The following is a 14430-nucleotide window of genomic DNA, read 5'->3' on the forward strand; positions in this document are numbered from 1 at the left end:
ACAGCAACATGGCGGTTTGAAGCGGCTCACCTGACACCGGAGACCTGGAGCCGGAGGAACCCACAAGTCCCTCAGACCCGAACCTGAGCGGTCCGCGGACCCGGAGCAGCGGCGGTTATTGTGTTTAAAACGGCGGGGGGCAGGGGGGGGCAGGGGGGGGCGGGGGGAGGGGGGGAGGGGGAGGGGCTACTACCTGCAGCACTGTGAGCGCGGGCACGAGTGCGTGCACCCGCGTGTGAGAGAGAGAGAGAGAGAGAGCAGGGGAGAGAGAGAGAGAGAGAGAGCAGGGGAGAGGGAGAGAGAGAGAGAGAGAGAGCAGGAGAGAGAGAGAGCAGGGGAGAGAGAGAGAGAGAGAGAGCAGGAGAGAGAGAGAGCAGGGGAGAGAGAGAGAGAGAGAGAGAGAGCGCGCAGGCGAGAGAGAGAGCAGGGGAGAGAGAGAGACAGAGCCGGGGAGAGAGAGAGAGAGAGAGCGCAGGCGAGAGAGAGAGCAGGGGAGAGAGAGAGAGAGAGAGAGAGAGCGCAGGCGAGAGAGAGAGCAGGGGAGAGAGAGAGAGCAGGAGAGTGAGAGAGTGAGAGAGAGCAGGAGAGTGAGAGAGTGAGAGCAGGAGAGAGAGAGAGAGAGAGAGAGAGAGCAGGAGAGAGAGAGTGAGAGAGAGCAGGAGAGAGAGAGAGAGAGCAGGGGAGAGAGAGAGAGAGAGCAGGAGAGAGAGAGAGAGAGCAGGAGAGAGAGAGTGAGAGAGAGAGCAGGGGAGAGAGAGAGAGAGCAGGAGAGAGAGAGAGCAGGAGAGAGAGAGTGAGAGAGAGCAGGAGAGAGAGAGAGAGCAGAGGAGAGAGAGAGAGAGAGCAGGAGAGAGAGAGAGAGAGCAGGAGAGAGAGAGTGAGAGAGAGCAGGAGAGAGAGAGAGAGCAGGAGAGAGAGAGAGAGAGCAGGAGAGAGAGAGAGAGCAGAGGAGAGAGAGAGAGAGAGCAGGAGAGAGAGAGTGAGAGAGAGAGCAGGAGAGAGAGAGAGCAGGGGAGAGAGAGAGAGAGAGAGAGCGCAGGCGAGAGAGAGAGCAGGAGAGTGAGAGAGAGCAGGAGAGAGAGAGAGTGAGAGCAGGAGAGAGAGAGAGTGAGAGAGAGCAGGAGAGTGAGAGAGTGAGAGCAGGAGAGAGAGAGAGAGAGAGCAGGAGAGAGAGAGTGAGAGAGAGCAGGAGAGAGAGAGAGCAGGGGAGAGAGAGAGAGCAGGAGAGAGAGAGAGAGAGAGCAGGAGAGAGAGAGTGAGAGAGAGAGCAGGGGAGAGAAAGAGAGAGAGCAGGAGAGAGAGAGAGCAGGAGAGAGAGAGTGAGAGAGAGCAGGAGAGAGAGAGAGAGCAGAGGAGAGAGAGAGAGAGAGCAGGAGAGAGAGAGAGAGAGCAGGAGAGAGAGAGAGCAGGAGAGAGAGAGAGAGCAGGAATGTTTCTGGACATTTCATTTAAAAAACACAATAAACGATTGAATTTTAAAAGTAGCTTCATTGAACTCGTCTGTGTCAGAAACATGAAAACTCTGTTCTGACTCTGGTGGAACATCAGGTTCTTCAAATCTGAGTCGGCAACATCTCTAAACTGGTGGAAACCAGTGTGAGATATTTCAACATTTTATTATTTATGTGGTTTTTATTCCAGGTTGTTTATGGGTAAATTATAGCCCTCCATCCTAATATGAACACCTGAGCATTAAGATTAATATTAACATTTGTATTGTGTGCTGTTGTGTTTGTATGATAATCAGTGTCAGTGTGTCTGCTGCAGTACGATCTGGACACAGTAAATGATCAGAACTTTTTACCTGTGTTCTTAATATTATTATCATTATTATTATTGATCATTATTGATGGAGCCAGGCTCACACTTGTTTCCAGCTGAGTTCAGTGAGTAAATAATCAGAAGGTCCTGGAAGACCTTAAAGTAAGAAAAACATAATAAATTAAGTTTATTACATGTGTGTGGATTCATTCTGAAGTTTATAAAGTGATTATAACCTCCATGATAAAGAGCTCAGTCACATTATACTGAAGTAATTCTTCATCTTATCAATAAATCACTGAATAATGACTGGAGTCTGGTGCTGGAGGTGAAGTCATTCAGGAGTTAAACCTGTGAGCAGCAGAGTGTGTGTGTGTGTGTGTGTGTGCCTGACTATTGATCAGGGTATTGATCACATTATAAGCAGAGGAGGACATGTCAGGATCAATGTTAGCTCAGTGCAGACTGACAACAACAACAACAACAACACACTGCAGCAGCTGCAGACTCACAGTCATCACCATGTTTATTATAACGACCTGATGACTGTACAACAGTCGTTAAAGTCTGTTTAATTATTCATTAACTGATCTCATCAGTTTACTCTTATAATACTTCATCAGCTGCTGCAAATACCACAAAACCACGTCACTGTAATTTTACTTTTTTTTTACTGATACTACTACCAGAGGTATAAATACTATAATAACAACAACAACAATGACAGAAACAACTACAACAACACACCTGGTCCAGCAGCAGCCACTCAAACACTGAGCAGCTCCTTTAGGGTCAACATCAACTCACTGTTGGAAAATAATCTGATGAAGGTTTGGTTCAGGCGTCATCGTCATGGTTACAAGAAGAAACACACGGTACAGGTCAGAGAAAGATCGTGGTCATGGCAAAAATATGAACAATGCTGGAGGACAGACTGTTCAGGCTGCTACACAACTCCCACTGAAATATATATGAACCGCATCCTTTAAATCAAGCTGAGGGTGTTCTACCTCACTCTTTTGCTGCTGTTGGTCATACAGCTTTTCAAAAGCCCCGCCTCTACCCCAGCATCCACCTGTAAGCTCTGAGCGTACAGTGACAACTCCTCCACCTGGGCAGGAGGTGTTCCTGTTCTCTGTTGGACATCATCTGTAGGAGCTGCAGCTCCTTCTTCACTGCAGCTGACTGATACAACACGTATGAAGTGTTAGAACACAAATGAGATGTTAGAACACGTTTGGAGTGTTAGAACGTGTATGAGATGTTAGAACATGTATGGAGTGTTAGAACACGTTTGGAGTGTTAGAACGTGTATGAGATGTTAGAACATGTATGGAGTGTTAGAACACGTTTGGAGTGTTAGAACATGTATGGAGTGTTAGAACACAAATGAGATGTTAGAACATGTATGGAGTGTTAGAACACGTTTGGAGTGTTAGAACACAAATGAGATGTTAGAACATGTATGGAGTGTTAGAACATGTTTGGAGTGTTAGAACACAAATGAGATGTTAGAACATGTATGGAGTGTTAGAACACGTTTGGAGTGTTAGAACGTGTATGAGATGTTAGAACATGTATGGAGTGTTAGAACATGTTTTCAGTGTTAGAACGTGTATGGAGTGTTAGAACACGTTTGGAGTGTTAGAACATGTATGGAGTGTTAGAACACAAATGAGATGTTAGAACATGTATGGAGTGTTAGAACACATTTGGAGTGTTAGAACACAAATGAGATGTTAGAACATGTATGGAGTGTTAGAACATGTTTGGAGTGTTAGAACGTGTATGAGATGTTAGAACATGTATGGAGTGTTAGAACACGTTTGGAGTGTTAGAACATGTATGGAGTGTTAGAACACAAATGAGATGTTAGAACATGTATGGAGTGTTAGAACACGTTTGGAGTGTTAGAACACAAATGAGATGTTAGAACATGTATGGAGTGTTAGAACACGTATGAGATGTTAGAACACGTTTGGAGTGTTAGAACACAAATGAGATGTTAGAACACGTTTGGAGTGTTAGAACACAAATGAGATGTTAGAATATGTATGGAGTGTTAGAACATAAATGAGATGTTAGAACACGTATGGAGTGTTAGAACATGTATGAGATGTTAGAACGCATATGGAGCACAACATGAGAATAAGCAGCACAACTGTAATCTGCTGAAGTCAACAGAAACTGCTTTTCACTTTGAGCCACGTTCCAGTGTGAAGGTACCTACACCTGAAAACATCTGAGAGACCAGGAGCTCATTGATCCTCATTGATCCTCCTCATCCCTCTTTGATAAAGCTTATAGTTTAGAGCTGGACCAGGTGAGTCCTGAACCATACCTTAGTTAGAGGTTTAGAAGATTCCCATGATGGACTGAGCCCCCCCCACTCCCCCACCTCCTTCTCTTCTTAAACCCAACTGGTTGAGGTAGACTGTCCTGATCCTGTAAAGAGCCTGGAGATATTGTAGATTATGGTTTGGTGCTGTACAAATAAATTGAATTGAATTGAATTGATCCAACCACTGTTACATGAAAACCAGCTGATTGGTTGTTTCCAGGTCAGCACATCTGCATAAATTTAAACCACAGGTTTCAAACACATCAGTTCACAATGAACCTGTCACATCCCAGTGTGACCGTAACACAACATAATTTCTCACACGTACACAAGAGCTCTGAGTCAGGAGACAAAGAGCAGCACTGACAGTTTTCAGCTGCAAGTAGCTGCTACTGCTCTTTTTATCCCTGGGGAGGGTTCAATCACATGACCACAAAATGACACAAAACAGCTAAAAGGTCAAAATACCACTACAAAGAACTACAAAGAGACAAAATACGACTACAAAGTTCTGTATAACCACAACAGCCTGTCAGACCCTGAGAGTCTAAGAGTTCTGGTTCTGGTTCATCTCTAATGACTGTCTTCAGTCCGGGGGTGTTGCTCTTCTGTAGGAGGGGTGGGGGCCTGTCACATGTCGTTACCCAGCAGCCCGTTGCCTCATTATGTGTCCACGTTCTCACACAGCACAGGAGCATAAAGAACCAGACCAGAGACAGTTTCTATCTGAACCTTTAATACATCATCATCATCATCATCTGTTCACAGACTGATCTGTGATCAGCTCTTTTTGTCTCTATTCAAGCGGTTTCTATCCACACAGCTTCAACACAAGCAGCTATAAGGAGGTCAGAGGTCAGAGGTCACAGCACACACACAACAGTGATTAGTGAGACACTGAAGCAACAAAACAGCCCCCACCACAGGAAAGTGTCAAAATAAAACAGAGAGAACATACAATTAATGTGGGGAAATGTGTCGTATCTTTATTCTGAAGGAGTGTTAAAATTAAAAATGATGATGATGATGATGAAGAGGAGTGTTATAGGACATAGCAACTGGATTTATTCACTATTCAATTGTTTTAATTTTCTAATCAGTTAATCATGTGAAGTTTGGACCTTCAGTCTGTGAACAGCTGATTATTAGTTATTATTATTATTATTATCATTATTATTATTATATGAGTAGTCAGTGAATCTTAATGTTTGATCTTAAAGTTATGATGAAAACAACAGGAGGAGCTGAGGATGAGGATGATGACGATGATCAGAGGGAGAGAGAGAGTGTGTGTGTGTGTGTGTGTGTTTGCACTATGTCCATTTCCTGCATTACATCACCCTCACCGTTCCCCCCATTAACACTGGCACAGTTTACTCTCACAGTCAGGTGATGGTAATACACACACACTCAGCCCAGGGGATTTGTGAGTCATTTATACACTGTTTGTGTGTTCGTGTACAGACTGTTAGTCACCTGTTTACTCTCTGCTGTTCACCTGTTGCTCTCTGATACCTGTAACACCTGTAACACCTGTAACACCTCCACTCTGACTGAAGGAGGATCTGTTCTCTTTTGGTTAAACTACGCAGCGGTCAGAGGTCAGAGGTCAGGGGTTAGAAGTCAGGCCAACAAGAGCAAATATGGAAGAAGTTCATGAATGATGATGATGATGGAGTGAAAGTCAGAGTTTCCATCTGCTGGGACAGAATCCAGAACCAGGACCAGGACCTGGAAGTGATGTAGAACCAAAGCCAGACTGACCACGACACCACTACAGCCCCTACTACAGGAGTCTGAAGCAACTAATTGTCACAGCCCCACCCACCCCCTCCTCACCCAGCCCTGTGTGGTAATCAGAGCAGCTGATCTCAGGTCAGATGAACCGAATACTGGAGACACGTTCAGCTGATCACTGTCACAGACTTCAGTCCTGAGACGATCTGAACCTGAACTGTTCTCACCTCACACTGAAAAACAAACCTACACACGCACACAAACACACACAAACACACAGAGCTAAAATGAACATGCTGCTCTAACAGGTCCAGCACTGATGAGGTCTGAGGTCTGGGCTCTGGTCTGAGGTCAGTCAGAGTTGGACAGGGTTGAGTCCAGGGCTCATTTCTTCATGGAGCTGACTTTGTGCCATGTTGAAACAAATTGTTATCCATGAACCCAGCAGGTGTTTTTCAGGTGAACTGATTATTTCAAGATTAAAGAAAAAAAGTCCATTAAAGCTTCCACAGACCAGGACGAGGTCTTCAGGTACCTGACTCTGACCCAGATGATCACATGACTCATCTGATCAGAGAAAGTGGATCCTTTAGCTTTAGTGTTGAAGACTGATCATCAGAAGGATGTTTGACTGAGTAATCGACTGTTTGAACCCTGAACTACCTCTGAGTGTTTATATGCTGTAGCATTAAGATTTCCCTTCACTGGAATAAAGGGGCTCTGGCTGAACCATGAACACACCAGAATTACACTTCAGAGCGTGGACAGGGGTGTCCACATACTTATGGCCTTGCATACATGTACAGGGAGGAGAGCTGTTCGTGGTTAATGAGCTAAAACACAGAAACAGCAGCTCACACCTTTAAAGTCTGCAGCTATGAGAGCAGATAAAATCAGTAGGTTTTTGAATGGAGTTTGGTGCAATGATCCAGAAGTTACTCTGCAGCTGCACATGATTCCTCTCTCTCTATTTCATTCCTCTGTCTCTCTCTCACCTCGACAAATAGCAGCCATCATGATCTCCTCCTCCTCCTCCTCCTCAGGCTGAAACACAGAAGTGATGAAAGCAGCGCGATGCCTCCTCTTCCTCCTTGATCTCTCAATCCGTTCACCCTACGTTCAGCTGTCGTCTCCCAGGTGACTCAGCCAGAGAATGACATCATCCCTGTCAGCACATACACCTGTTCCCTCAACAAGCACCACCCCTGAACCAAGCAGACACCTCCTCCTTTCACTTCCTGGATCTCTTAAAGGGGAAGTGTCAGTCACTGCAGTGCACAGACAACAGGTGAGCTGCCCACTGTGATCACGTGGAATAAAACAGCTGAGCTCGGTGGAAGGTTGTTTAAAGACACCTGACAACACATCTGGTCAGCATTTATGATTATCTGTAGTATGTCTATTCTCTGTCTCCAGGGGCCTGCACCATGAAGGGAGACAGTCTGGCTCTGGTCTGGCTCTGGTCTGGCTCTGTGTGATGATAAACTTTTATAAACATGAGCTCCACTAGAGTTAAAGGTTTCTGCTGCCAGAGCAGAGTCAGTCTGACTGAGAGGTTCATCTATGCTTTTATAATCACAGTGTGTGGATGATGTTTCTAATAAAAGACAACAGAGGGTTTGAGTTTATTTCAGTCACTGTCTGAGAGTCTCCTTGTGTTGTTCTGAGCTGCAGAGATGAAGAAGAATAAAAACATCTATCAACAGATATTTTTTTAGGGCAAAATAACTTTGAAAAATATTTTTCTTTAATATTTCTCTTCAGTTCAGAATCTGATGTTTAGCAGTTTAATAAATACAGAGCCTCAGACCTGACAGGTAAATATTTTTATATAAAAAATGTTTTAGCTCCATGTCTCAGGTGAAGTATATCTCTGACACTATGACATCACAGTGTATAAACGACGCAGAACCTCAACCAGAGACTCATACGGTTCTTAAAGTTCAGGCCGTGTGAAGTAACTGTTCTTGTAGTGGAAAGTGTGTGATGATGTGACAAAGGAGGTGATGATCACTCTGATCCAGGATCAGGATCAGGATCAGACCTGTGTCTCCTCTCTTACAGGACCAACACTGCTCTACCAGTTCAAATTAAAGGTTAAAGGTCACAGTGTGCAAATGATTCTGGTCCCACAGGAAAAACATTTTGAAAACTGTCTTATTACTAACACAACTACAACCACCACACACAGTCCTGAGGCTGCAACAGATACTGCACTGTCACTGTGAAGTGTTACTCCTCTTCCTCCTCCTCCTCCTCCTCCTCCCAGAAGATGACAGAGTTTTCTGAAGAGACTCTTAAGCTGTGAATAAGCAGAAAACTACAAAAACAGTTACATCATGATGGTTTAGACAGCCTTACACACACACATACACACACACACACAACTAATGACAGCTTATTTCTGGCCTGTCTCCCGTAGCGACCAGACTGCTCTCTGTCGCCACGGTGATGGAGCTAAAACTCAGGACCACAAATGATGGAAACTAGACAGACAGCGAGGGGCAAGAGACCATAGACAGAGACTGGAAGGAGAGGGAGAAAAATCATGTGAACTAACATTAATGGATCTTATTATTATTGTTGTGTTGGCTCCTAGAACTACAATTCCCATGATGATTTTAGGGGATGAAAACAGGAAGAAAAAGGTTTCCATGGATGCACTGAGTTATGCTGTGGATCACAACATGAGCCCCATTTGAGTTAACCTACATTTATCTTATATTGAGTCAAACAGTCCTGTGATCAGTGTGTCATGATGGACAGAGAGCTTCTCTGGATCACTGACACAGACACAACTTAATGTAGACATAGTCACAACTGGTGGTGAGTTCAGGTGCTGCTCAGATCTCTGCTACCTGTCCATCACCTGCTGGTGAGAGATGGAGAGGTAGAGAGACAGAGAGACAGAGTGAGAGAGAGAGAGAGAGAGAGAGACAGAGAGACAGAGAGAGAGAGCGCGAGAGAGAGAGAGAGAGATACCTGTATGCAGGCTGCTGTGGGGACTGAACATGACTGAACTTGCTTCAGTGCCTTGCTCTGTGGCAAAATGGCAACAGATGTGTGTGTGTGTGTTTTGTACTTTTTCCCACACAGGATTTTTGCCAACAAAAAGTCTCTGTACAACAACCACAGCAACAATGAGGGGGGAAGTGCAATTCTCATACACACACACACACACACACACACACAGCATGTGAAAGAATGTCTGGGAACTGAGTATCAACATTCATTCATTTGCTAATTTTATACAACAATGCAACAATACACTGATTAGGAATGCAGAGAGAAAGAGAGAGAGAGAGAGAGACAGAGAGACAGAGAGAGATTCATCCAGAGAGAGAGAGACAGACAGACAGAGACAGAGAGATAGAGAGATTCATCCAGAGAGAGAGAGAGACAGAGACAGAGAGAGAGATTCATGCAGAGAGACAGAGACAGAAAGAGAGAGAGAGAGAGAGAGAGACACAGAGAGAGAGACAGAGAGAGAGGGAGAGAGCTTCATGCAGAGAGAGACAGAGACAGAGAGAGATTCATCCAGAGAGAGAGAGAGAGAGAGAGAGAGCTTCACAGAGAAAGTGAGAGTCATACAGACAGAGAGAGATTCATCCAGAGAGAGAAAGAGAGAGAGAGAGAGCTTCACAGAGAAAGAGAGAATCATACAGAGAGAGAGGGAGAGAGAGAGAGAGAGACAGAGCTTGATGCAGAGTGAGAGATAGAGTAATACAGACACAGAGAGAGAGAGAGCTTGATGCAGAGAGAAAATCATGCAGAGAGAGAGGGAGGGAGAGAGAGAGAGAGCTTGATGCAGAGAGAGAGGGAGAGAGAGCTTGATGCAGAGAGAGAGGGAGAGAGAGAGAGAGAGAGAGGGAGAGAGAGAGAGAGAGAGAGATAATGGTGTCTGTGTGTGTTGTTGTGAAGCTGCAGTGTCAGTGTTGGTCCAGGTCTCAGGATCAGCTGTGGACAGTAATGCAGTACTTTTACTGCAGTATTTAGTCAGTGTTTGTACTCTGAGGATTATTTGATTCTCCTCTACACTTACAAATGTTGACTCCACTACATCTCCATGAAGAACTCTTACTTTGAAGCAGCTTTTAGTCAGTGATTGAATTTTCTTTTATTTTGAAAATCCGAAAGCCCATACACAGTTGTTCACAGGAGGAAAACCAATCACAGCCCATTCCTCTACTGTCTGTCTGAACCTGATGGAGTCATGTCCTCCTCTGCACAGGAGACACATGAAGAGACAGCAGAGTTGAAGTCTGTGTCCTGGTCTGTTGGGGCCAACATGGAGGACAGGTCTGGGTCTGGGAAGTTTGACAGCTCAGTCTGGACCTGCACAGGAAGTGACATCATTGTGCTGTTGGAATAAAATGTGGCCTGAACAGGAAGTGACCTCTGAAAACTGTCATCAGGAACAAGTGAAGGCATCATTACCAGAAAATAAATAATAAACCTGGTTCTATGTTCTGATGAATCATCTTTTATAAACTGTAACTAACAGTTTATTAATGGTTAATGACCTGATCTATACTTCATAGATCTGTTGTCTGTCAGAACCATTGATCAGATGAGCTCCATGTTGGAGGATGTTGTGATGAACCTCTGCTGAGGCCCCTGGAGGCTGCTCTGTTCATCACAGCTGTTCTGTCTGATGGTCGTCAGGTTCTTGAGAACAATGTCCTGGTTTATGACACACGACCAGAGTCAGTGTTCATCAGCAGATTCACTGAGGGACATTTATTTCAGTTTCACAAAAACAATAAAACATCATCAGGAGGGAAAATAAACTCACTGAAATAAAAGAGTCCGGTCTTTAATTTCTGAGTCAAATTAATTGATGAAGAACAGGAGATGGTTTAGAAACAAGGCTGAGTTTTCATATACGTTCAGCTGAGTGTTATAAACCTGCTGGGACCATAAAGACCAGTGATGTTCTGGTGTTTCACCTGATTCACGACTGAGCAGGACTCAGACTCAGGACTCAGTTCAGTTCTGCTCGAGCCTCAGAAGGTCGACTCCATATCCTGGTCTAACAACAGACAGGACTACAACGCTCTTTAATCCCAACAGCCTGATCCTGCCCACTCTCTAACCCTGGTCCAGGTCCAGGTCCAGGTTCCGGTTCCAGTCCTGTCCTACTCAAAGCTCTCCAGGACAGGTTCATGTCCTGTCTCCTTAAGGAAGCGCAGCAGGTCGTCCGGGCGGAGCCCCATGGTGGCGGCATTGGTCATAGGGTGGAAGTAGACCATCTCGTGGCCTCCTTCCACCAGGTCCCGGTCCAGGACGAACCTCACGCTCTGGTCCTTATCAAAGAGCAGAGCGAGGGCGGTGGCACAGCCCTGACCCACCTGAGGAGACGACAGACTGTAATCAATCAATGAAGCCGGTGGTCGTCTCGTCGTCAGGGCCTCCTCCTCAGGATGCTGTTTAACCAGTTCTCACCTTGAGTTTCTCCAACATGGCCGCCTCGTCTGCAAAGCGCAGGTTGCCGCTGCCCACACCAAGCTTCTTGGCGAGGTCATTGAGGTTCACCTATAGAGGAACAGAGAGGATTATGGGACAGGAGGGGTGAGAAAAGAGAAGATGCTCTCAGGACGCAGCAGAGGAACGAGCCAAGCTGAGATTCACAGGAAGTTCACCTGAACATTTTTTCACTGTGGCAGCTTCACAGAGGTCAGAGGTCAAACATGTGACGCTCACAAAAACAAGAGGGATTCTGGGAGTTAAGATTTCCATCAGTGTTGTTCCCTCTGTGTGTCAGCAGGGGGCAGAGTCCTGCTACTCTGTTACAGATACAGATGACTGTGCTGGTGGTCCCCTCCCCCTCCCTGTTCAGCTTAATTAGCTCGTTAAGGAACAGCCAATCAGGTGACAGTTTGTTTTAGTTTAAAGGTAAGTGTTGTTTTATTGTGTAAAAAGTGTTTTGTGGAAACTGAGGGAGAGATGCAGATGTTGACCAGCTGTGTGTGTCTGTGAGGCGGAGCCTACCTGGCGGTCATGGCGAGCTGACACCAGCCACAGGCCTTTCTTCTTCTTATCTTTCAGGAACAGGTTTTTAGTAACGGCTCCTCTCACTTCCTGCAGGTGAGGCATCATTTCCTCCACCGTGAACACCTGCCGGGGGGCGGGGGGGTTAGAATATGTGAAAAGTGAAAGTGAGCGAAGGATCATGTCCAGGAAGAAGGGTCCATCACTGATCCTGATAAACATGTGTAATGAACCAGAGTCGTCTGATGTCATGTGTCAGACTCACCTGTTTCATCCTAACGTCACAGGTTCAAACCAGAAATATTCAGTTTCATTAAGAATGTTTGAACATTTGTACAACTGTGAGATTTGTACAACACAGTCAGACAGACTGGTGTCTCTGTTGTGTCCTCAGTGTGAGGCTCAGTGGCTCGACACGGGGCAGACGTGTCATCTTTTGGCGCCCTCTGCAGGTGGCTGCAGCTCAACGCGGCAGCAACGTGTCAGGTTGTAAAACCGGAAGAGACCGATCAGAAACTCGACAGGTGATCAGAAACTCAGGAAGTGACAGATGTGTGCGAGTCACTGAAAAGTCATTTCAAAATAAAACCGTCTGTTTATTGTTGATACGTGACGTTTTATGTTTGGAGAGCCCGTCGTTCCAGATCTCGTTTAAAAATGTGTCACTTTTGATTTCGCCTTGATCATACACACGTACAGACTACACCATGACCACATCTTCGCATTGATCCATATTCAAATGATCTTCTGGTGAATTCGGCCTATGAGTGACAGGCAGGGACAACTGTTAAAACAATAAGACGTAGTAAGGAAAACAGCTAAAACTCTGTTACAAAGCGCGTCGCATTGTGTTGGATAACGCCGAATGAAAATGTGAATCCTTCCGGTTCAAACAGTGTCGATACATGTGTTTGAATGTGTTTATAAAAGTTACAGGATTCGGGTCAGTTTTAAAATGTGAAGTATTCTAACGCTGATTTGTTTTCAGTAGAGAGCAGTGTGTTCCTCTCTCTGTTCCGACTCCTCATGTCAGTCATGCAAACTGCTTTAAGACGGTCGCAGTATAAACCTGGTCCTGGTTTCTGTTAGCGGACTCACTGACAGGGAGCTGAGCGGGTTTCGGGTTCAGTTTTACCGGCGGGTGCTCCACGCAGGTGGTCTGGATGTTCAGAGTCTGCAGGTATTTCTGCAGCTCTGACCGCAGCTCCTCTGACATCTTCAGGAAACTGGTTTCAAAAGTCGATGGACAGACACGGACCTGGACCGACAGTCAGTGGACAGAGACAGCTGCAGGGAGGAGGAGGAGACTCTCTTCTTCTGCACCGAGGGTAACTCCAGCTGCGGTCACTACTGCCCCCTCTGGATTTAAGGTAGAAGCACCTGTGATGCAGTGAATCTGATATTATCAGATTATTAATCCTGATCACATTAAAGCAGATACTAAACAAACACTGAAACCTGGGCTTCATTTCTTTGAGTCTCTCCTGTGATGTTCACATCCTCCACTGATCTGAGAATGAGATGATACATTAACATCAGTTTGTATTGACTCCCACAGACTGTGTCATCAAACACAGTAAAGACACTGAATGACACATTGTCCCACTTCCACCTGAATGAAGTGTGTTATAAAACGTATTAGTCTGTGATGGATGAAGCGTTAACGCCCCACAGTGACCCGGTTAGAGACCGAGCTCAGCGTCACAGCACAGACTGAGCTGAAGAAGTTCAACTGCCAGAGGGACAAGACGGTGTCAATGACACCTTTACAAGTCAACTACAAGTCCCAGAGTGCATTGCTGTAAAAATGACCCATCAGTTTCAGACTGCAGTCATAGGCTGTGGTTCAGGAGGTCAGTGGTTTGATTCCGACTCCTCCAGTCCACGTGTTGAAGTGTCCTTGGGCAAGATACTGAACAACAAATTCCCCTGAAGGTGTGTGTGTGTGTGTGTCTGCTGAATAGAAGAAGTTGCAGTGGCAATAAGAAACAGCCTTCAGAGGAGAAAAGGATGAATAGAGGTAGAGGAGGGGGGTGGGGGGGTGGGGCGGGACATGTGAAACCAGCTGTGTATAACTTTATTTCTCTGCTGTGTATAAACTGTGAGATGATATTGATTATGGCCTCGAACAGGAAATGATGATGATTGTTTTCTGTTCCTGCAGCTTTTTACTGTGTCACAGAGTCACAGTCCAGAGTACATCCAACCTCCAACCTCCAACCTCCACGTCCAACCTCCACATCCAACCTCCATGTCCAACCTCCACGTCCAACCTCCACATCCAACCTCCATGTCCAACCTCCACGTCCAACCTCCACAACCAACCTCCAACCTCCACGTCCAACCTCCAACCTCCACATCCAACCTCCACATCCAACCTCCATAACCAACCTCCACGTCCAACCTCCAACCTCCACGTCCAACCTCCAACCTCCAACCTCCACGTCCAACCTCCACAACCAACCTCCAACCTCCACGTCCAACCTCCAACCTCCATAAACAACCTCCACGTCCAACCTCCAACCTCCACGTCCAACCTCCAACCTCCATAAACAACCTCCACGTCCAACCTCCAACCTCCAACCTCCACGTCCAACCTC

At 45.8% G+C, this 14430-nt stretch overlaps 2 protein-coding genes across 7 annotated transcripts in view; both read right to left on the bottom strand.

The window, feature by feature from the left end:
- usp54a (ubiquitin specific peptidase 54a) overlaps nucleotides 1–6988 on the bottom strand; it is a 38720-nt gene extending 31732 nt beyond the window's left edge. For 4 of the 6 annotated variants that reach the window (XR_011687379.1, XM_071473467.1, XM_071473462.1 and 1 more), the window contains exon 1: nucleotides 31–138. The gene's annotated coding sequence lies outside the window, so the exon portion shown is untranslated. Of the gene's footprint in view, nucleotides 1–30; nucleotides 139–6834 lie in introns of those variants that run through there. The other 2 variants (XM_071473465.1, XM_071473468.1) reach the window with 2 other exon arrangements.
- A 3564-nt stretch (nucleotides 6989–10552) lies between these two features.
- prorsd1 (prolyl-tRNA synthetase domain containing 1) lies at nucleotides 10553–13160 on the bottom strand. Its single transcript, XM_071473426.1, has 4 exons — nucleotides 12966–13160; nucleotides 11831–11956; nucleotides 11285–11374; nucleotides 10553–11190 (listed from the first exon to the last, which is right to left on the bottom strand). The coding sequence occupies exons 1-4, from the start codon at nucleotides 13044–13046 to the stop codon at nucleotides 10978–10980; spliced, it is 510 nt and encodes a 169-aa protein (XP_071329527.1). The 5' UTR covers nucleotides 13047–13160; the 3' UTR covers nucleotides 10553–10977.
- Nucleotides 13161–14430: the final 1270 nt, after the last annotated feature.

Source organism: Trachinotus anak, unplaced genomic scaffold, assembly GCF_046630095.1.
Source record: "Trachinotus anak isolate AG129_WGS33_773 ecotype Australia unplaced genomic scaffold, CSIRO_AGI_Tana_v1 ptg000052l, whole genome shotgun sequence".
NCBI classification, from domain to species: domain Eukaryota; kingdom Metazoa; phylum Chordata; class Actinopteri; order Carangiformes; family Carangidae; genus Trachinotus; species Trachinotus anak.

Coding starts and splice junctions, on each gene's coding strand:
- prorsd1 (XM_071473426.1), bottom strand. CDS start 13,046: ATGTCAGAGGAGCTGCGGTCAGAGCTGCAGAAATACCTGCAGACTCTG. Junction 11,957..12,965: donor CCTGCGTGGAGCACCCGCCG/GTAAAACTGAAC, acceptor GCCCCCCGGCAG/GTGTTCACGGTGGAGGAAAT. Junction 11,375..11,830: donor CAGCTCGCCATGACCGCCAG/GTAGGCTCCGCC, acceptor GTTCCTCTATAG/GTGAACCTCAATGACCTCGC.